Below are 22,168 nucleotides of genomic sequence, written 5' to 3' on the forward strand. Positions count from 1 at the left end.
CCACTCTGGATTTGTGTAGCGTTTACTCCTTAGCCCTTTCTTCTCTTGAAGATATCCTGCAAGGCAGCAGATACATGCAGTCCTGAGCTCTGTGAAGGAATGGCAGGATGCAAATGTGGTAAAGAACCACATGATCTCAGAACCACTGGCAGTCATCTTTGAGAATTCCTGGAGAACAGGCGAAGTCCCGGCAGACTGGAGGAGGGCAAATGTTGTCCCTATTTTCAAAAAGGGGAAAAGAGAGGACCCAAATAATTACCGCCCAGTCAGTCTGACATCAATAGCAGGGAAGATTCTGGAGCAGATCATTAAGCAAACAGTCTGTGAGCACCTAGAAAGGAATGCTGTGATCACCAATAGTCAGCATGGATTTCTGAAAAATAAGTCATGTCAGACTAACCTGATCTCGTTTTTTGACAGAATTACAAGCCTGGTAGATGAAGGGAACGCAGTGGATGTAGCCTACCTTGATTTCAGCAAGGCATTTGACAAGGTGCCCCATGATATTCTTGTAAAGAAGCTGGTAAAATGCGGTCTTGACTATGCTACCACTCAGTGGATTTGTAACTGGCTGACTGACCGAACCCAAAGGGTGCTCATCAATGGTTCCTCTTCATCCTGGAGAAGAGTGACTAGTGGGGTGCCACAGGGTTCTGTCTTGGGCCCAGTCTTATTCAACATCTTTATCAACGACTTGGATGATGGACTCAAGGGCATCCTGATCAAATTTGCAGATGACACCAAACTGGGAGGGGTGGCTAACACCCCAGAGGACAGGATCACACTTCAAAACGACCTTGACAGATTAGAGAACTGGGCAAAAACAAACAAGATGAATTTTAACAGGGAGAAATGTAAAGTATTACACTTGGGCAAAAAAAATGAGAGGCACAAATACAAGATGGGTGACACCTGGCTTGAGAGCAGTACATGTGAAAAGGATCTAGGAGTCTTGGTTGACCACAAACTTGACATGAGCCAACAGTGTGACGCGGCAGCTAAAAAAGCCAATGCAATTCTGGGCTGCATCAATAGGAGTATAGCATCTAGATCAAGGGAAGTAATAGTGCCACTGTATTCTGCTCTGGTCAGACCACACCTGGAGTACTGTGTCCAGTTCTGGGCACCACAATTCAAGAAGGACACTGACAAACTGGAACGTGTCCAGAGGAGGGCAACCAAAATGGTCAAAGGCCTGGAAACGATGCCTTATGAGGAACGGCTAAGGGAGCTGGGCATGTTTAGCCTGGAGAAGAGGAGGTTAAGGGGTGATATGATAGCCATGTTCAAATATATAAAAGGATGTCACATAGAGGAGGGAGAAAGGTTGTTTTCTGCTGCTCCAGAGAAGCGGACACGGAGCAATGGATGCAAACTACAAGAAAGAAGATTCCACCTAAACATTAGGAAGAACTTCCTGACAGTAAGAGCTGTTCGACAGTGGAATTTGCTGCCAAGGAGTGTGGTGGAGTCTCCAACTTTGGAGGTCTTTAAGCAGAGGCTTGACAACCATATGTCAGGAGTGCTCTGATGGTGTTTCCTGCTTGGCAGGGGGTTGGACTCGATGGCCCTTGTGGTCTCTTCCAACTCTATGATTCTATGAAAGATTTGGCCAATGCTAGCATGGACCAGAAGCTGAACACCTGCAATTTTTATTTTATTATTATTATTATTATTATTATTATTATTATTATTATTATTATTATTATTGCTGCTGCTGTTATTTGCCATGGGTACAAACCAAAGCAATTGTAACAGTGGTCTGTTCATTTACCATTCCTTCTCCAGATAAGTTACCTGGTGAAGCAGTGTCCCTTTCCCACATGTGTTTGCAGCACCTACTTAATGTAACATAGGTACTTAAGATGTTTCTTAAAATAGCACAATATAGTGGGGGTGGGGGTGGGGGAAGAGTTCCAGGCTCAGCACATGTCTGGGCAGCTGGCCACGTAAGCTGTAAACTCATCAGTTACTTCCATGGGAAAAACTGTGCTGATGTGATCAGGGAACTCTGTGCAGACAACCTCCAGCATATCTTGCTGGTTTGCTGCTGGGTCAGTTCAGGGAGGAACCATACAGGTAGTTTATGGGTTTTGGGCTTGTACAGGATAAACATTTTTGGTGGTAAGGTTGGACATCTCTAGATAAATAGATAGATATAGGTAAAGGTAAAGGACCCCTGGATGGTTAAGTCCAGTCAAAGGCAACTATGGGGTTGCGGCACTCATCTCGCTTTCAGGCTAAGGGAGCCGGCGTTGGTCCACAGACAGTTTTCCGGGTCATGTGACCAGCATGACTAAACCGCTTCTGATGCATGGAGGACCGTGACAAGTGCCAAAGTGCACAGAAATGCCTTTTACCTTCCCACCACAGTGGTACCTATTTATCTACTTGCACTGGCATGCTTTCGAACTGCTAGGTTGGCAGGAGCAGGGACAGAGCAACTGGAGCTCACCCCGTCATGGGGATTCAAGCAACTGACCTTCCGATCAGCAAGCCCAAGCCTTTAAATAAGCACACAAAAGCGACTAACCTAAGTTTGCTTTTTTACTAACGTCTCAAGGGGCTAGTAGGCTGCTTTTCTGTGCTGGCCAGAGCAGCAACCAGCATGGAAAGATCCACAGCATACATTTTAAGGTATGGCAATGGTGTGTTTCTCTGTGTTACAATTTCTATATTGTAATTTGCTGGATTGGGGAGGGAACGAGTCTCACACCAAATTCCCTTTCATTTAGTGCTCTTGTCAAACACAAAGAATCAGCACCACCTAGTGCCAAGCAGAGTTACACACATAGTTCCAGAATCATGTTGTTTGTAGCCAGACGACAAAAATTCCTGTTATATCTTAGAGACTCAGGTGGTATGCACACTCCTGTTTACACAGCACCCAGTGGACTCCCACTGCTGGCTGGGAAAGCGGTGTGCACATGATGTTAGCCACAATTGTATGTATCTTGCAGTTTCTTATGAAATACTGCTTTTTGATGTGTTTCCCCCCCAAACCAACTTTGATCTGAACTGAGAAAAAGAATGATGTTGTCAAGGTTTTAAACTAGTAATGTGTACACAGCCTCAATGCCAAACTACATATTAGATACTGTAAAGAAAAATCTAGACAGCTGTTTCTCGTAGTGAAAATTGGTTTCAGGAGTGGAGCAGAGAAACTGCAGGGTTCCAAATAAAAGTTAACTTTTTCAAACACCTGCCCTGAGTCTTGTGGGGAGGGCAGGCTGTTGAAGGGGGAACTACAATGGAAAAGCATTGGGTTGAAAAAGGGTTAAACATCCCCTTACCCACCCCAAATTACAGCCTCCTTAATCACAATAAGAAACAGCTGTCAGATACTGCATACATGTGCTTGTGCCTAACATGTTTGGTCATCATACCTGTGACCCAGAAAACTGGGCCTTGAAGGAGCTTCTCTGTTGACTTGGTTTGCATGTCCTGTAAAACCAACCCATGGTTCAGTGTGAGCTCTTGGGAGATGAGATCATGGCTGCTTTGCTGTTCCCCAGTCGTTCTGCTGCTGTGCTGAGCTGAGCTGTGCTGAACCGAACCATGGTTTGGCTTAGTCACTTAGTGTGTCATCTGAACCCAGGTTTGTGGTTTTGCTCTCCTGGACCAGCCATAAACTATACTGGAGGTAATCTAGGCTGCATCCCCTGCAATATAGCATCCTGGGTACTGTAGTTCATAGAATGCTGCTGTGTCCTTCATTACATTCTGTGGTAGCCAATTCCATGGTTTAGCTATGTGCTGTATGAAGAAGGGCTTTCTTTCTTCTGCCCTGAATTCCCTCTACGTTTCTGGTGAGTAAAATGTACTGGTAATAGTTGCTATCCAGTCAGAGCTTTTCTTCTTATCACTTGGGAAAAGAAAGGGCAAATGGAGTTTGCCATTGGCAAAGGCAGAAAAGGAGCATGTACAGCAGCCACAGCTTGCCCTCAGGTCACTCTTTACACACCTGGACACACCTGGCAAAAAAAGGGATAACATTGTAAAGAGCAGCCACCCCTGTGGTTCTCTGTTAGCAAGGGCCAGTTCTATTGTGTACAGTCTCTTAGCTGCCACTGTGTAAAACCACACTCCCCTGTTCCCCCAAACCTCAAACTGTCACTACTTTGTTCCAAAAACCGGTTAAGATTCCTATAGTTCGTTGTCCCACAACACTTACAAAAAGTCAAGCACTTAAAACGCGGAAACGAGAACCTAAGGACATAATCAACTGTACACTACCCACATAATAAACAAAGGACAAAGCAATGCATATTTCATCATAGTGCAAGAATCCTGACATTTCCATTATTGTCTTTATAGCATTATTTGTCAGAAAGGGTGAGTCACTCATCATGGACTAATCCGTGGCACCTGAAGGGTCCCTAGTGTGATCAAGGTAACCTTCCACATTTGAAATAATAAGCACATAAGGAGTTTACAGGTGTGCCTTGTCAATTTCCCTGTCCTTGTTCCCTACCATATTCCTAGGGCTTGGGGTGAGTTACGTGCCTGTGTGTGTGTGTACACACACACACACACACACACACACGTATATTAATGCAAAGCACAGAGTCTTGGGTTAAAAACAAATTGTTTCTGGGAAGATGTTTGCTGATAACCCCATGAGACCCACTGACATTTCCCCATCAGTTTGGAAACAAGCAGCCTTTGACTGAAGGGGCCATCAGGGTTCCTTTTTCCAGCTTTTAGCTGAAAGTAGCACTGGGATCAGGTGCACACCCCATATGTTTAGACTAGGTATTGAGGGCCACAGTCCCTTCCGGAAAATCTTTTAAGGTCCACATAATAATGGTGGGCGAGGAGAGAGGCAAAGGTGGCTAGAGCAACGAACGTAAATTCTACCTTTGTACACTCATTACAGTACACACTACCCTGGGGTAGACCCAGTCTCCCAGCTTGTTTTGGGCATTTCTACTCTTAGGGCCCAGTAGAAGCATCTGATGCTAAGCAGGTGCAAATACGATCAGTCCATTTGGATTGGGAGAGCAGCCAGGAGGAGCCCCATGAGAACAGCATATACATCATCATGAACTTTTATGATTCTTGAAAATAAAAGGGAGGAGTCAAGTGCAATTCTCTTCCCGTATGTGACTGTGGGCTAAGGGCCTAGTTTTCATTGAGGTGGGTACCTTATGTTTGGATTATACCACCTCAGACTACAGTGGGTGGATTCTTACAATACTGAATGCTCCTGCATACAGAGTATAGACCCCCTGCACATAGAGAACTAGGGATCAGGAACAACTTCTAGTTTCTTTTTCTTTTTTTAAGTGAGTCTTTATTGGTTTAAAATACAAACGTAAAACGAAGGTAAGTATAGAAAAGTTAAATACAAAAAAAGAGAAAATATCAAGACATAAAAGAAAAAATTTAAAAAGACAAAAAAGAACCAAAAATTTATACAAAATCATGTCTATCAAATAAAAATTTCTGCATAAAACTTCCAACTGTTCTCATTATACTGTTTCTGTTGTCATGGTTTTATTGCACAGCTTTACTTTATACCCCTTTTCATACATTCCACTAGAGTACAACTTCTGGTTTCTACATGGGAAATTTTTAAATGTTTGATATGGAGCTCACCCTTGGGGGGATTGCAGTCGTCCCCTTGATTCACAAAGTCCTCCTGCTAATTTTTTAAATCTGAAACCAGCCTTGTGAATGCTAATTGAACACTGCACCACCAACCTCGGTCTCCCCCCAGCTAGCCCCCACCTGCCTGCTTTCTTACAACCAGTCCAGGAGCTGGCACTGCCTGTCACCTTCCTCTTCCTTAGGGCCCCTCTAAGGCCCCTCCCACAATTTATTGCACAATCATGATTATTTGGGCTCATGAGGCAATCGGGGGAGTTACATGCAATCACACTTTCAATACTGCTTGTGCCTGGGGCAGTCACTCTGCTTCATTTCCAATCAGTGTATATTCCGTAACTTCCTGCTGAAATCCTATACAGATTTTTGTTTCTCCAGAGAGCAAACACAGAACAAATCAATGAGACAAAACTGGGCTTGATTTCACCCAGGTCACAGACCCACTTTGGCACCCCCTCATGCACATTTGCATGTACACACACACATATTCAGGGTGGGAATTTCAATGGTGTCCCTCTGGAGCAGCCTTTCTCAACCTGTGGGTCCCCAGATGTTGTTGAACTACAACTCCCATCACCCCTAGCTAGCAAGGCCAGAGCTCAGGGATGATGGGAGTTGTAGTCCGACAACATCTAGGGACCCACAGGTTGAGAACAGCTGCGAGGCTTTACCAGGGGCAAAACACCCAGCTGCTGCCCCCACCCCCGCTATGGCTGTGTCACCACCAGTGGTTACAATGTCTGGATCTGGGACCTAGGATCTCCAGACTAGGATCTGGGAGACCTGAGTTCAAATCCCCACTCAGCCACAAAGCTCATTGGGTGACCTTGGGGCAGTAACAGTCTCTCAGCCTGACCTACCTCACAGGGCTGTTGCGAGGACAACATGGGAAGGAGGAAAACGATGGAACCCCCTTGAGCTCCTTGGTAGGAAAATGTGGTATAGAAATGCAATAAAATAAAAGATTTAATGCACCATTTCTGCTTTAAGAACACATTCCAGGCTACACCCACAATAAAACACCAGACTAGAGAGCCCAAAGTCTCAGTGCTGTCCCTTGCACAACTCAGCCTGTGTCTCTCTTTGGTGTTGCGGTTGTGTGTTCATGTTTTTAAGTTCAGTCCTGGTATGTTTATTATCACGTTCACTAAAAATCTTGGGGGGGGGGGGGGAGAACTAATAATTTGCTGCCCTTTCCAGACAACGCCTCCCCCCCCCCATCAGCCGCGGTGGGGGCTTGTTAGGATCGCGTCTCAAGTTACACCAGCCACCTCCCGGGGACTACAGCCTGGAAAGGATCTTCTCCCAGGAGATCGGTTGGGGAAGGGGGCGAGCCAGGCCCTTCCGCGCTTCTTTGCCCGCCGCCGCGCTCTTTGGCGCTGCTGTTACCTGCTCTACCCGCGCTGCCCCGCGGCAAACAATGGAGGAGTTTCCGCTTCGTGCAGCAGAAGCGGGGTTTTGCCCGGGATCGGAAGAAAAGACTGAAGGGAAAGTGGAGGAGGCGGGGGCCGCGCCGTTTGTGCGAACGTTGCGCGCCGCCGCGTTCCAACGAAGGGAACCTCCTTGCGTCAGAACACCGGTTCAGCCAATCAGGAGTCGGGGCAAGGGATTCCCGCTCTCCTTGCCGCTTGTTCTGTCTCTTTAAATGGTTCCAACCGAGGAGAGACCTCAGTGGAGACTGGGAATAGGGTAACGCAGCAAGGGGGTTCTCTGCGGAGACAAGCAGCAGGTGGGCATAGACTGGAGGAGGGGGAGAATAAGGCAACCTCAGGAGAGCCTCTTGAGAAGCAGCAGGCAAGATCAGAATCTCCTCTAGTTGTTTGGAAACATTCATTGCTCTAGCCTGGGGGGGGGGGGGAGGATTCCATCCAGTGGGGGCGGATCAGGAAAGAGAAGCGATTGTTCAGCTCCAGCAAGTAAGAAGCCAGCAAGCCCCTCTTCAGAGATGGAGTGGAAGTTAGAAAGATTCGCAGCCCGGAAGGTCAAGACGGATGAAAGTGTGTTGTGGGTAAATCTACGTCCTTCAGTCTCTCTCCGCCCTCCCATCACTTTTTTTGTTGCTATCTTTTCTTTTCTTTTCTTTTTTTACATTTATATCCTGCAAAATTTTAATTTCAACACTCAGTAGAGTGATCTGAGTGCTCAGTGCATTAAGCACTGGCCAGCTTAGCAATCCTACCCGTGTCTTCTCAGAAGTAAGTCTTATTTGAATTCAGTGGAGCTCTCCCCCCCCCCCATGAAGTTAGGATTTCAGCCTTAATTAAAACTTCAACTATTAAGGGTGCAATCTTATGCACATAAGACCTGGGAGAAATCTCTTGTTTAATATGGTGGGACTCATTTCTGAATACACCCACATTGGCTCATGATGTTAGGGAAAAACTATAGTGGGACTGATTTCTGAGCAATCACACATTAGATCCCTGTGTTAGAAAACCTTTGGAGGCCAAGACTGGGAAAATAAAGGTCGGTGCCTCTAATTATGATGATGATGATGATGGGTCTGTTAGGGTGTATGTGGTGTTCCTTAAAAATAAGGACCGTCTAATTCTAATACAATAAATTGCAAGTTACGGAAGGCTACACAGCCACACAGTTCATTCTCTTTTCCAATCAAGACGTGCTTCCAGATTAGTTAGGATGGGTAGTTTTGTTTTGTTTTTTTACAAAGCCCTATACAGAAATGCGCCATGAGATGGAGGGGAGGGTGTATGTGAAAGGTCACTAGGCCTGGGCAAACACAGCACATGGTTTGTTACGTCACTAAGAATGTGAACTGACCTCTTCATGGTTCAAACCTGACACCTAAAGGTTGAACTGCGTTATTGTAACATCTCTGTACGTTTGCTTTCTAGGAGAAAATAATGAGAACTCTGGGGACAAACCTCCAACAGACCAGAAACCTAAGTTTGCAGATTCTGGCTAAGGTGAGTGTTTATAAAACTGCAGAACTGACTCTGCAAGCTTTTGATTGCCTGCAACACTTTTGTGTCCTCTGGAAGAGAGTATGGGAAGTGATAGGCATTGTGTGGTAGTTCTTTCCTCCAGTATAAGCTTACATGGATGTTCTAGGAGCCAAAACAGATGAATGTGTTAACAGTGTATAAATGCTGGTTGTGGCTATTTACTGTTGGGAGTGTTTGGTGGTAGAAGCAGTGCTTTTTTCTGGGGGGATGCAGGGGTACGCACACCCCTAAACATTTTGTGAATCTTGGTACTTTTGTCCATTTACTGTATTTATTTTTCCCGATTTGAACTATAAAGTTGTGATTTTCTTGAGTCAAAATGAGAGAACCCCTATACATTCTTTTAGGGGGGAAAAGCACTGGGTAGAAGCAATTCTGCGTTGTAAGTGAGAAGGAGCAGACGCTGAACGTGAACACAGGAATGTACCGCTTTGGCAGTGCAGTACTAGCTGGCTGTTTTGGATACCTGTTGTTTTACAGCTGCTGGTTGCACTCCATACTGTTGCATTCCCAAACACCACAAATGTAATGGGAGTGCGCCCCCTTGCGAACACTACTGGGATGCCCAGCTTTAAAAGAGGTGCTTTAAAATTCCAGATTTATTGCCTTGGCTCTGCAGTCAGAATCACTAAACCATTCTTTAACCACCTTGACAACAGGGTGGCTTTTTATTTTTATATTTTGGATGTCTTGCCCACTCTTTATCATAGGGTCCTAAGGCTGGTAGCAACGATATAAAGGTAGTAAAATCAGTTAAAATGATTCAGAAGAAAATGGTGGGTTCTAATCGATCTATATACATACACAGACGTATATAGTTGAAAGGCTGGGGCAAAGAGGTGTGTTGCCTGCATATGAAGAAAGCTATACAACGAGGGTGCCCGTTGCATCTCTGCCCAGCTTCCCTGTTGTCGGAGTGACCCTGCTGTGACGCTGTCTCTCTGTGTGTGTGGTGGAATGGCAGTGTATTGTTAGCTGGATGAATATCTGAAAGGCACCAGCTGACATTCAGCTGCCAGCCTACGGCACATATTGTGATCATCGGACAACTGCAGGGGTTTGTATAGTAAGATCTTCGAAAATGTTCTGGCATTATTTGAGCACGCTTGTTAGCTGCTTTGCAGAGTTCTGAACGTCACAACAATCTTCTTCAGGCGTGGTTGTTCAGAGTGACAGTAAAATAAAGGAATAAAGTGATGTTTATGGATGGGTCTGGTCACCTTGAAGTGCTTGGGAGGTTCTGGGAACTAGGATATATCTAATCTTAATGAATGTAACTTACCCAATATCAATGGCTGCATTAAAAGTAAATCAATTTCCATATAAGCAGGGAACTGGACACCTAATATTGATGCCCCCTACAATATTCCTTTCATTATCCCATTTTGTTTTACATCTGCACTGGGAAGCCATAAAAAGGATCTTGTAAGCAGCCATTGCCAACCTGGTGCCCTCTAAGCTGTTTCAAACTACAACTTCCATCAGCTCCAGCCTCTGTGCTGGCTAGGGGTGATGGGAGTTGCAGCCCGAAACAGCTGGAAGGCACCAGGTTTACAAAGTCTGGTCTAAAAGTGTGCACTATTTATGAACAGCTGTTTATTTTAACAAGAGATGTCGTTTCGTGTAGCATCTCTCACCCTGGCATATCCATTTGATTCCGTTTGACCTCTCTCTGTGTGTTTGTGTGTGATGGCTTGGCAGTGTACTATTAGTTAGCTGTTGTACCTATTCCAGCAACTAAATACACTTCCATATCATTGCATGACCATGCGTCATAGGCTAAATGCTTTCCATTTGTCTCTGATGGAAGAGGATCGTTAACAGCCACTGCTGCGGAAACCCACCAGTGCCTGCGGTGTTGTGAAAACTTGCAATAAGATAGCCTGTTTCTGATCAAACTGTTGGCTTTTATGAATTTGTTCTCTGCTCTTTCCAACTCTGGCCAGTTGCTTAACTCATCTCTTCCAGACTAGCTTGTCTGCTGAAGTGAATATATTGCCATATGGTGAAAGGGAAGAAAGGAACAACAGTAGAAATAACAGCGATGGTTGGGGTGGGGAACTTCAAGCTTGGGGGCCAAATGTTGCTCTCCAGGTCTCTCAGCTCCTCTAAGGCAGTGCCCCCTCCCCAGGCCCCACCCTTTAATGGTCCTGCTCTGTGACGTCCTTGAGTGTTTTGGCCCAGCTGGAATGTGTCCTTGAATTGCAATTATGCCACTTGCTTGCATGGATGAATTGTATGTAGAAACCTCTGGCTTTTGCATGGCTGGAATATAGCCTACTGTACAAAGATTAAGAGGGTCGCAGGTGGCGCTGTGGGTTAAACCACAGAGCCTAGGACCTGCCGATCAGAAGGTTGGTGGTTCGAATCCCCGTGACGGGGTGAGCTCCTGTTGCTCAGTCCCCGCTCCTGCCAACCTAGCAGTTCAAAAGCACGTCAAAGTGCAAGTAGATAAATAGGTACCACTCTGGCGGGAAGGTAAACGGCGTTTCCGTGCACTGCTCTGGTTCGCCAGAAGCGGCTTAGTCATGCTGGCCACATGATCCGGAAGCTGTATGCCGGCTCCCTCGGCCAATAAAGCAAGATGAGTCGGTCACGACTGGACCTAATGGTCAGGGGTCCCTTTACCTTTACCTTTACAAAGATTAAGAGGCACACCGGTTGCTCCACCTACTGGCATGCGTCCCCCTAAAGGCAATGTGGTATTCAAATTGGGAAAAAAGTTTTCCATCTATGCGCTGTGGGTTTGGGAGTCCAACGCAGGAGATGGGGATCTAGCCCCTGAGATCCTCTGGCACAAAGATAAGTCACATCTTTGGTAGATTAGGCAGACTTAAGACTGTCTCTCCTCAATGCCAAGGATGTTTATAAGGATCAAGGGATTTCAGAAAAGTGGCATTCAGAAGCATCTGAATGGCGAGATGTCTGATTCTACAATGTAATATCCAAAGGGGAAACTTTTAGTCAGACTGTATGCTGAAGACTTCTGGAGGACCCATATCACTGGGGTGTTCAAGTGTCTATTACATGAGAAGTCACTGCCGTTCTGAAATTCTGCTTCTTCTGCACGTGCAAATTGTTTTCAGTCTGTAATGGGAGTATTTACAACCAGCAATAGTTACATTCATTCTTTGTTCCGCAATCTAGTCTGCATTACCCTTCACACATGTACAAAATATGCAAGAGAGATTCAGTGCACATTTGAGCCTCATGTTTAAACACCAAAGTTCACACAATCTTCTCCACACAGTCTTTCAATGTGTGAGCCAACCCCACTGTACAACTCTGCACAGTGAGGTGTTGTGTAGTGTTCTTGTCTCCATCGTTATTAACTTTCAGGGGGAATCCCTGTTTACCCAGGTATCTGGTGGCTGAGGAACACTACTGTTCTTGGCAACCTCAAGATCATTGGATGGAGGAATATTTTTAAATGCTTTTAGAATGTTTTAAACTGTAGCTGCTTTTAGATTTTTTTATTATTATTAATAATGCGTTAACTGTTTCAGAACATTTCTGCTTTGCTTTTAAATTGTGCCTCTGTTTGCCACTCTGGGCTCCTTCTGGGAGGAAGGTGGGATATCAATTCAATAAATAAAATATATTCCGACTTGATATCTGCAAGCTCAAGCTACTTCAGAAGTTCTGCTCACATACCAATGTATGAATACCATACAAGGAGGACCTCCTCCCCTATTGCCAGTCAGGATTCTTCCTCAACTTGGGAAGAGCTTTAGACATGTACATCGGTACATCAACATAACCCCTTCTGATGTAGCTTGAACATGGGGACATCAGGGGAGTGTGGCAATTCCATAGCCACCTCCACACCTTCTTTCATCATGCTGAGGTTTGTGAGGGGGTTTGTCATATGTGTCCCCCTCTGAATAGACTATTTCAGCAAGCAGGGTACAGTGGTACCTCAGGTTAAGAACTTAATTCGTTCTGGAGGTCCGTTCTTAACCTGAAACTGTTCTTAACCTGAGGTAACATTTTAGCTAATGGGGCCTCCCGTTGCCGCTGCGCCATTTCTGTTCTCATCCTGAGGTAAAGTTCTTAACCTGAGGTACTATTTCTGGGTTAGTGGAGTCTGTAACCTGAAGCGTCTGTAACCTGAAGCATCTGTAACCTGAGGTACCACTGTATTAGGATGTGATATTGAGCAATTGCTAACTTCATCTGTTCTAACAACATGAGGTGAAATGTTTGAACTGCTGAGTTTACCAAAAGCCCAAATAATCCTTATCTATACAGGACATCACTAACACCAAGCAGCACAGGAGACAAACTTCACAGGTGGATGATCAATATTTCCCAATAACTGAGGTACGGATTCTTTTGTATGGGACTCCCAATATGAACTGTATTGGTAACCTACCATTCTCCATGCAAAATAAAGTAGAGAAACAATTATTACACATTTTAGGGTGTGTGTTTTTTGGTAGTATGAAGAGGAGAACTTACTAATGGTTAAACTTGCTATGTTCATGCACTGGTATTTATGAATGGCCTGCCATGACCATGGGATGTGGAGGAGAGCGCACGCAGGATATCTGTCAGCAAGGGACTGTGTTAAGGAAGCTTTTGACATCATGGCAACAGTTTCCCCAAAGCCAGCATTTCTTACTGGACCTGTAAAGGGTATCCATTCATTTGTATAGGATCTAGTAAAGGTTCCCTTTTGGAGTGACTACTGCAGTAGAATCTGAACCTGCAGGCCCCCAAATATTGACTACCAAACTAGTTCCTGTCCATGTGGCCCCCAGAAGAATGTAAGATGGAACTTTTGCAAAGCTAAACACTGACGGGTGCCCCACCCCTCTTTTCACCAGAAGCCCCCCCCCCCCTTTAGGATCACATTCCATAATTCTGTTTCTTGGTCGTACTACAGCAGTGATGGGGAACCTGGGTCAATTTTGGTCCTTCAGGCCTATCAGTCTGGTTCTCAGGAGTCTCCCCAGCTAGAAACCTCCCTCCCCCCGCAAAAACTATTTGGGCAATCATTTCTGTAAACTCTGGAGTTCTTCCAAGCCTGCTGATACCTCCCTCTTGTATGTGGATAGCGGTGCTTTGGTTTCCTAAGTGTCCACACTCACAAGACTTAATTTGCTATTAGTATGTAGGAAAATTATAATTTCCCTCCCCCCCCCCTTAATGCTCCAGTTTACTCAATCGTGCAATAGAAAATTATTTTGCAAACCAGTGTATAGAAGAGAACACCCCAGCAGACTTGGCTTATTCTATCTCTTTTTTAAAAATAAAACTTCTTCATAAAAACTATTTACATTTTGTTATTCCCCCCCTCCACCTCACCCCACCCTCAATGGAGCATGCATTTCTTGCCGTTGTTGATAAAATGCTATATTTTATCAGCTTTAAACAGAATGATTCAATGGCAGGACAATTTCTCACGCTGTACTTTCATTATTGGGTTAAATAGTGTTACTTGAGTTATTTGGCAAACGGTGTTTTCATTAACCTGCTGGGAAGGAAAGAATACCTTATTTTGATTCATCTAGGACAGGGGTAGAGAACCTGTGGTCCTCCAGATGGGACTACAATTCCCATTATCCATGACCATGGGCCAAATCCAGGGTTCAGCTGGGTGAATTGCACAGCATACCGATGCTTCTCTTTGCTCATGTGGTTTAAGAGCTGCTCCTTAAACAGAAGAGTTTTCTGTCGAAAGCTACCAAAATTTTATCCAGTAAGAAAAACCACTGCTTGTCCAGCTTTTACCATTATTAAGCAGGAATGTACTAAGGGCCGAGGAGAGAGGTTGCCCTGTGGAATCCAAAAGGCACACCCGCTTTGTCAGAGGTCTTCCCTTCTTTTCAAAATGATCTGCCTGACCAGAGCAGCTATATCTGGCTTGATGCTTTCTATGGGCTCTTCGGGTCTCCAGAACTTCACGACTTTCCCATCTGGGTTGATGAGATACTTCCAGAAATTCCACCGAGGCATAGCTTTGGAGGAATCTGCAAGAACAAGACAAGATTAGTTTGTATTGCAAGCAGAAAGGGGCACCATTCAGATTTGATTTTTTTTTTTTAAAAAACAAAACCCCCTTATAAGAACAGAAGAATGTTAGAACCCTAGAACTGTAGGGTTGGGCTCCAAGGGTCATCTAGCACAACCCCTTGCAATGCAGGAATCACAGCTAAAGAATCCCTGACAGATGACAGAAGACCCAGCTGCTGGCTCAGGCCAGTGGTCCATCTTAGTCCAGCATTCTGTTCTCACAGCGGCCCACCACTGCCGTTTTCAGAAACTGGTATTCTGAAGCGTACTGCCTCCAAAAGATGCGTCAAAGTGCCACTGAGATCGATAGGAATGATGTGCTTAGCTCCCACTGATTCTCTGGACTGCCAAATTCTTCCTCCTAATGAATTACAGTAATATGAAACTAGGCTCCTGGAGCTAATCATTATTGCTGATCAACACACAGTCCATAGCTGCCTTTCCACATCTCTGCTCATCTCTCCCCTTTGCTCAATTCAGTGGGGTTAGGATTTCATCTTAAGGCCTAGAATCTTGGTGGTGGTTTTAAAAAAACAAGATTCTTGGGAAGCTGGGTTCTGTGTCCAGTACCACATTTTGTATGTTTTCCTGTCCACTTTCCCCCTAGAGGTAACGCTGTACATGCTTACCTATTAGAAATTGAAATGCGGGCGATGCTTCACTTCCTAGAATCTTTATTTTCTTGAAAATGGGGAAAGTTACTCTGTAATTTGATTTTGCAAGATATTCAATCTGCCGGCTTGTGTCTGGCTCCTTTTCCCCATACTGATTACAGGGGAAGGCTAGCACTGTGAAGTGGTATGGTCCAAACTCCCTGTGCAGTTCCTGCAGCATGATGTAATTTTTTTCTGTGTGCTGGCAGTAACTAGCCACGTTAACAACCAGAGACGCCTTCAGGGAGACAGAAAACAGGGCAGTGAGAAAGAAAGAGGATGAGAGACTGCTTATGCCAAAGTTAACAAAATGGCTTTACATTCTGACCATCTCAGTTATTAATGTAGGAAAAGTATACACGTTCAGCTTAGCTTCAATTGCAGAAAAACAGCCATCCATTTATTCAGCATTGTTTTAGCCATTGGCTGCCACAAAGTAAACTTCTTCAATTGCAGGAAGGAAAATATTAGTACCAGCGATTACTGCATAGGACTGTTTTCCCCCACTCTGGAGAAATTGCAGGGATTATGTAAACCATCAGCACAACTTCAATTCACCGAAATGCATTGGCTAGATTATTCCTAATGTTTACAAAATCCAATTGTTAACAGTAACCGATGCATTTTTAAAAGAAAGAAATGGGACTATTAAAAAGCCCAAGAATCAAACTCATCAATTGTTTGCATTTCACAATAGTTAGCCATTGGATTCTGCAGACGTTTGCAGCTTCTGTAATAAAACAAGAGAATCATTTTGATGACTTACAAAAGAACAGGCCTGTTAGAGCAGACCAAAAGGCCAGCTGGATCAGACCCTCTGTTGACAACAACCAGATGACTCTGGAAGGCTCACAAGCAGCACAGGAAGGCACCAGCCGCCCCACCCCCTTGTAGATGCTAGATCAGGAACGTGGAACCTGTAGTTCAACAGGTGTTGAACTACAGCTTCCATTTGCCCTGAACGTTGGCCGTGCGGGCTGGGGCTAATGGGAATTCAAGTGTAACATTTCCCATTCTATGTGCTAGATGTTCATTGCATATGATATTAGGAGAAGCCCTGCCGTTGCTGAAACTACTTTGTTGGAAGTTAGAACGTCTCCATTTACACCAGCAAATATTATGAACTGTTTCTTGTACTCAGGAGACTTGGATTCCCACTTCCAGTATTCTTCTAACTGCTAAAATAAATCTACATTCACAGTGTTGTTGTTTTTTTACAACCAGACTGCATCTCAAAGGACGTAAAATGTCATTATTATGCACGGAGAAGACAATCGCTCCATGCAAAGATTTCAGAAACAAAATACGTGTCACTTACTTTGCCTCTGTATTTCTCCAACGAAACGGTCCTGCCTTTCGGATCCATCACTTCAAAGGAATAAAAGTCTTTGGGCTTTAAGTACTTAAGTTGCAGCAGGCCGAGTATGGCTGTGAACAAAACCATAGAGAAGAAAATGATTAAAACCCTGGTTTTCAGCCTCGAGCTTTTCAAAGAACACGCTGCCAGAGGCAGAGGCAGAGGCGGCTCCATTTTGGAGGATTTTGGGGGAAGTCTCAGCAGGCCTGGAATGTGAAGGAGGAGCTGAAACACAAAACTCACAGCAGCTTGGAAAGGGAGGTGGAAGAGGGAGCCAGAAGGCAGGCTGTGTCCTGTCCCCCCCCCCCCCAGCCCAGACTTTGCCTAAAGTTCTAGGCTGCGGGGTCTAGAAACTGGTCTATTCTTTATCTTTAGAAGAAATTTATTGACAGCAAGTCAGCATTTTAGAAACCCTTTTCCATTTAAATGCAATTTCTTCTGTTTTACAATTTGGCAACAAACCATATTTTCTTCTCGCTTTCCTTCTCCCCCACATTTTTCTCCCAGACTGTCATCTGATCTATGGTTATGCAGGGGATTAGAGTGTTGTTGTTGTTGTTGTTTGTTGTTGTTCTTCTTCTTCTTCTTCTTCTTCTTCTTCTTCTTCTTCTTCTTCTTCTTCTTCTTCTTCTTCTTCTTCTCTTGATTGCTTTCATTAGAAACTGGTCTACTCATCTTGCAAATGAACTAGTGGGCATAATCTGATTCTCAGAAATCGCTTTGTTAATGTTAACGAGAATGTATGTAAAGGACCTTGAACAGTTAGAAAGAGTAGGCTGGATCCAGGGTAAACAAACAAGCACAGGCATGTCTACTCAGAAGTAAGTCCCATCAAGTTCAAAGAGGCTTATCCCCAGGTTAGTAGATACAGGATTGCAACCAATGTTAGTTGCACTTAATTCCCACTGGGACAAATAGGGCTTTTATCCTGTCAGGCTTCACACATTTATTTCACTGATACCTAAATGCCGCTAACTCACAGCACAGTTTCTATACCAGGCTAGTAAATCCCTCTGAGTTAAATTGGTCTTATTTCCAGGTAAGTGCAGACTTACTCTGGAAGCAATCTATAAATAATAATAGCAACAACAATAACTATTGAAACAATATTTGACTGCACAAAACCTAATCCATTTATTTATAGTGTGTTTAATAAATATAAGCAACTTTAAACTATTATGTATCACCGTTGTTGTCACTTTACTGCTTTTTGTTTTAAACAGACTCCAGGCAAGACTTCCTATTCACATTTTAAAAGTTCCCTTGTGAAGAAACTGGCATCTTCTCCAGTTGCTAGTAGCCCAATTTCCACAAGGTGGCAGCAGTCACGCAGCAGAAACCAAGGGGAGCAAAGTTTTGCAGAGAGTCCTGCTACCTCAGATGATGGGCCTGATCTGATGAAAATCATGACAGTTCCAAGTCAGTGTACAGAGATGGGTGATTCCCTCAAAGTAAAGGGGTTATTCTAGACATTACTCCATAACTCCAGATTAATAAATGCAAAAAAATTGAAAATGATATACAGGTGGTATTTTAACACCTAATAAACTAGCCAAGATGTAGAAGACTATATCAAGTAAATGCTGGAGAGGCAAACAGGCTGAAGGATCATTTTTTTCATATGTGGTGGACTTGTAGAAAAGTGACAGGCTTTTGGGAAATGATACATAATGAATAGAAGAATATGTTTAAAATTGTGATCCCCAAAAGTCTGAAGCATTTCTTTTGGGAATAATATGGTGCAGAGGTCCCAGAAAGTTGCTTAGATTATTTATGTATGCTACCACAGCAGGCAGAATTCCATAAGTGCAGAAATGGAAAGAAGAGGAGGTTCCAACAAAAGAGGAATGGTCTTTAAAACTATTGGACTGTATGAACATGGCGAAACTGACAGCAAAATCATAGAATCATAGAATCATAGAATCATAGAGTTGGAAGAGACCACAAGGGCCATCGAGTCCAACCCCCTGCCAAGCAGGAAACACCATCAGAGCCCTCCTGACATATGGTTGTCAAGCCTCTGCTTAAAGACCTCCAAAGAAGGAGACTCCACCACACTCCTTGGCAGCAAATTCCACTGTCGAACAGCTCTTACTGTCAGGAAGTTCTTCCTAATGTTTAGGTGGAATCTTCTTTCTTGTAGTTTGGATCCATTGCTCCGTGTCCGCTTCTCTGGAGCAGCAGAAAACAACCTTTCTCCCTCCTCTATGTGATGGAAGAGAATGTTTGCGGAAGAGTGAGAAAATGCTATAGTCAAATGAAATCGCAGGCAGGACTGCAAATATAAGCAAAGGAATGAGAATGATAAAGGAATGTAATGTAGGATATATGTTATAGAAATAAGTATTACATTTAAGGTGGTAGATGAAGGATTTGAACAGAAATGTCATGGAAGTAAGGATGGGAAGTCAAAATGTTAAGGGAATATTGCATTGAAACTGAACCGAATTTGCTAAATTGTAGGAAAATAAATAACAATTTATGGATCAAACAATGCACAAAAAAGGACAGATCTCTGCTTTCTGTCTCTGTAAGCTGAGTTTGGTAACATGGGGAAACTGTTCAACAATGCAACTACAGCTGACAGTGAACAAAACAGGTGATTAAAGCCTAACATAGTTTTGGTGTAACTGAACAAATAGAGCTCAACCAGCTTGGCACATCCTGATTAATATTATTACTAGTCTAACAACAACAACAAGCTTCCACATGTCTCAAGGTGACATTTAAAGACCAGGTTCCTGAAAACCTTCGTCTTCATCTCCTGACAGTTTCCTGAAACTTGACACAAACATCCTTAAAACACAATTAGAAGTACCGTACTTCTCCAGTTAATCTGTGCCAGGAAGCAAGTCCTTTGCACTTATGTGCACTGTCATAGCTGGAGCAAGCTAAACTGTCATTTGCCAAAGGTGGGCTGGGTGGGTTTCTGAAGAGTCTGTATTCAAGATGAACCACAAAAGCCACAGAAAGCCAAGTGCCATGAGAAATGTGGGTGGAACTGTGATTTGCGTATGAGCTGGAAATCACCACAGAAAGGGGGGTGGGCAACCTTTCTCAGCCTCGGGGCTGCAGCCTGCTGTGGGCAACCTGCCGGGAGTCGCCTGGGACCAGATGCAAAAGCGTTCGGAACAATAGGTGTGGCTCTTACTGTAGGCTACATTCCAGCCATATGGAAGTCAGAGGTCACTGCACACCCACCTGCGTTGTCTCTCCATCCAAGAAGGCCTTATCTGAGTTCATGGACACAGCCAGTGAGGCAAAAAGAGTTGAGGAGGACAAAGAGTGGCCAGTGAAAAGTGTGGCTGAGGAGAGGGGACACTGTTAAGTTGTGGATGAACATATCAGATGACACAGCGATTCTTCAAACAGCTCTTGTTTATTCACAGGCCAGAACAGAACTGAACTGAAGGGTTCAGCCAGCCTGCTTAAACAGAGCTCCACTACAATGCAACAGTAACCACTTTCTGTAACTATCCAATCACTGAATGCCACTTTCAATCCCTTATTTGCATATGTGGACCTGAGTGAAAACTATCTACAGTATCCCCTGCTGGCCCAGGGTGAGAACTTCAGTACATAACAGACACGGCCTAGGGAGGGTCCTAAGAGCCCAGATGTAGAGGGTTGGAGGCAGGGCTGGCCTTAGACATTTTGGCACCTGAGGCAGACCCCAAAATGGTGCCTCCTTCCCTGCTGAGGAAGAAAGGATGAGGAAAGATCTACATCAGGAGTAAGAGAGGAAGAAAGATCTACCTTGGGAACAGCTGCCCCTGTGGATTTTGACACCTGAGGCGGTTGACTCGCTTGATCTTATGGGTGGGCTGGCCCTGAATAAAAATCTACATTGGGATCAGCTGCCGCTGTCACCTCACCTGGGTGGCTGGCCCTGGTATTTGGCCCCCGGGACTGAGGTTCACCGCCTCTACTCTCATACACACCAAACTGCCTGAGCACTGTTCTTGCTGGGTCTTCTTCCGAAAGCAGTGCCTGTCCCTTCATAAGCTCCAAGGCACTGAGAGAGGGTGCAACCACCCAGCCTTCTGCCCTTACTGACCCTCCTCTTGCCACCCTCTTCTGTCTGCTGTTGCCAGCAGCGCTGTAGCTTTGCCCCCATTGTAGTTGGAGTCAGTAGGGCAGTTAAATAATTTTAGGCTCTGGTTTTATCCTGCCGCCCCCAGATGCTAAGATGTGGTCTGATAGGGCCCTGTTGTTAGATGGTAATGTTTATTATTGTGAGCCCTTGTGGTCAGTCTGCAGAGTGGGGCCCTAAAGTCCTGGCACCACTTCTGGGAGAGGAGATGGGATGAAGGGACTACTGAAACAACAGTGTGAGAGGCACAGGATTATATCCTCCCTTGCTGTTGCAGTGTTTTAAAGAGGTGAGTCTCCCAGTCTTTAGGGGATGACCCGACAAATACCAAGTCAGTTTTTAAAAAACGAATCAGCAAAGTTTGTCCTGTGTTACAAGTTATGGTGCTGGTTAAAAGACTAGAATCCGTGGCTGAAAAGCTTTTGGTAGCCCTCAGCTATGCTTGCAATAGTTCAGTTACAGGATTATGGTGCTTGCATCTAGAGGAGGACTGTTGGGCTGCAGTTCAACATACAGTGGTACCTTGGGTTACATACGCTTCAGGTTACATATGCTTCAGGTTACAGACTCCACTAACCCAGAAATAGTGCTTCAGGTTAAGAACTTTGCTTCAGGATGAGAACAGAAATTGTGCTCCGGCGGTGCAGTAGCAGCAGCAGCAGGAGGCCCCATTAGCTAAAGTGGTGCTTCAGGTTAAAAACAGTTTCAGGTTAAGAACGGACCTCCGGAATGAATTAAGTACTTAACCCGAGGTACCACTGTATATTTTACTCAAAAGTAACTTCAACAGAAATCAAATGGGACTTAAAAACCAAGGGCTGTTCTTTTCTCCACCTTCTTCTCAGATTATAATACAGAATTTACAAGCATTAAGCAAATCTGTACTGTTTTTCTCAAGGGAATATGGCATCTGCAACAAAATGTTGCAGTGTGGAGTGCTCCTGTTCAGGATTCTAGTCAGCTTGGAGACTCCATTTCAACATGGGGCTCGAACCCACAACTCTGAGATTAAGCATCTCATGCTGTACTGACGGAGCTACCAAGGAGCTTTTGCTGGATCTGGGAGCAGACAGGAAGCCAGTAGTCTCTTCCTGCTGCCTGTTTTAAGGGTTCCAGGAAGGCTGCGTCCAAGGGAGACTCAAACGGCATCTGGTGAGCCTGCCTTTCAAGACAAAGCAGGCCTGTGGCTGAGAGATTCCTGAAAAAGCATACCAGTGAGGAATATGTGTTTAAGTTGAAAGTTAAGTTCTCATATAAAATTCCCTTCATGCCACTACATGAGTTTCACATTCGCCTCAAGAAGCGTATCATGTGAACTGGGCATTCACAGGGCAGTGGCAATTCCCAATATTAGGATGCCTGGGGAAAGTGTTGCCTTAATCATGGTATTTGCTGCTAATAAAGACTTTGATTTTTCCATTTGTGTTTATTTGAGTCCACATACTGTTAACTCACACAGTGACTCTCAATG

At 44.5% G+C, this 22,168-nt stretch overlaps 2 protein-coding genes across 3 annotated transcripts; one reads left to right on the forward strand and one right to left on the reverse strand.

Annotated features, from left to right (window-relative positions):
- Nucleotides 1–7,345: 7,345 nt before the first annotated feature.
- CDC20B (cell division cycle 20B) lies at nucleotides 7,346–18,498 on the forward strand. 2 transcript variants are annotated; one of them, XM_081213272.1, is made up of 4 exons: nucleotides 7,346–7,618; nucleotides 8,466–8,537; nucleotides 12,828–12,899; nucleotides 17,828–18,498. In XM_081213272.1, the coding sequence occupies exons 1-4, from the start codon at nucleotides 7,556–7,558 to the stop codon at nucleotides 18,071–18,073; spliced, it is 453 nt and encodes a 150-aa protein (XP_081069398.1). In that variant the 5' UTR covers nucleotides 7,346–7,555; the 3' UTR covers nucleotides 18,074–18,498. The 2 variants fall into 2 exon arrangements, with proteins under 2 accessions (XP_081069398.1, XP_081069399.1); XM_081213273.1 differs by having other exon boundaries at nucleotides 7,346–7,607.
- GPX8 (glutathione peroxidase 8 (putative)) lies at nucleotides 13,978–16,822 on the reverse strand. Its single transcript, XM_081213247.1, has 3 exons — nucleotides 16,566–16,822; nucleotides 15,224–15,485; nucleotides 13,978–14,551 (listed from the first exon to the last, which is right to left on the reverse strand). Exons 1-3 carry the CDS (start codon nucleotides 16,776–16,778, stop codon nucleotides 14,388–14,390), a joined length of 639 nt encoding a protein of 212 aa, XP_081069373.1. The 5' UTR covers nucleotides 16,779–16,822; the 3' UTR covers nucleotides 13,978–14,387.
- Nucleotides 18,499–22,168: the final 3,670 nt, after the last annotated feature.

This window comes from Podarcis bocagei (assembly GCF_964188305.1).
Source record: "Podarcis bocagei genome assembly, chromosome: 11".
NCBI classification, from domain to species: domain Eukaryota; kingdom Metazoa; phylum Chordata; class Lepidosauria; order Squamata; family Lacertidae; genus Podarcis; species Podarcis bocagei.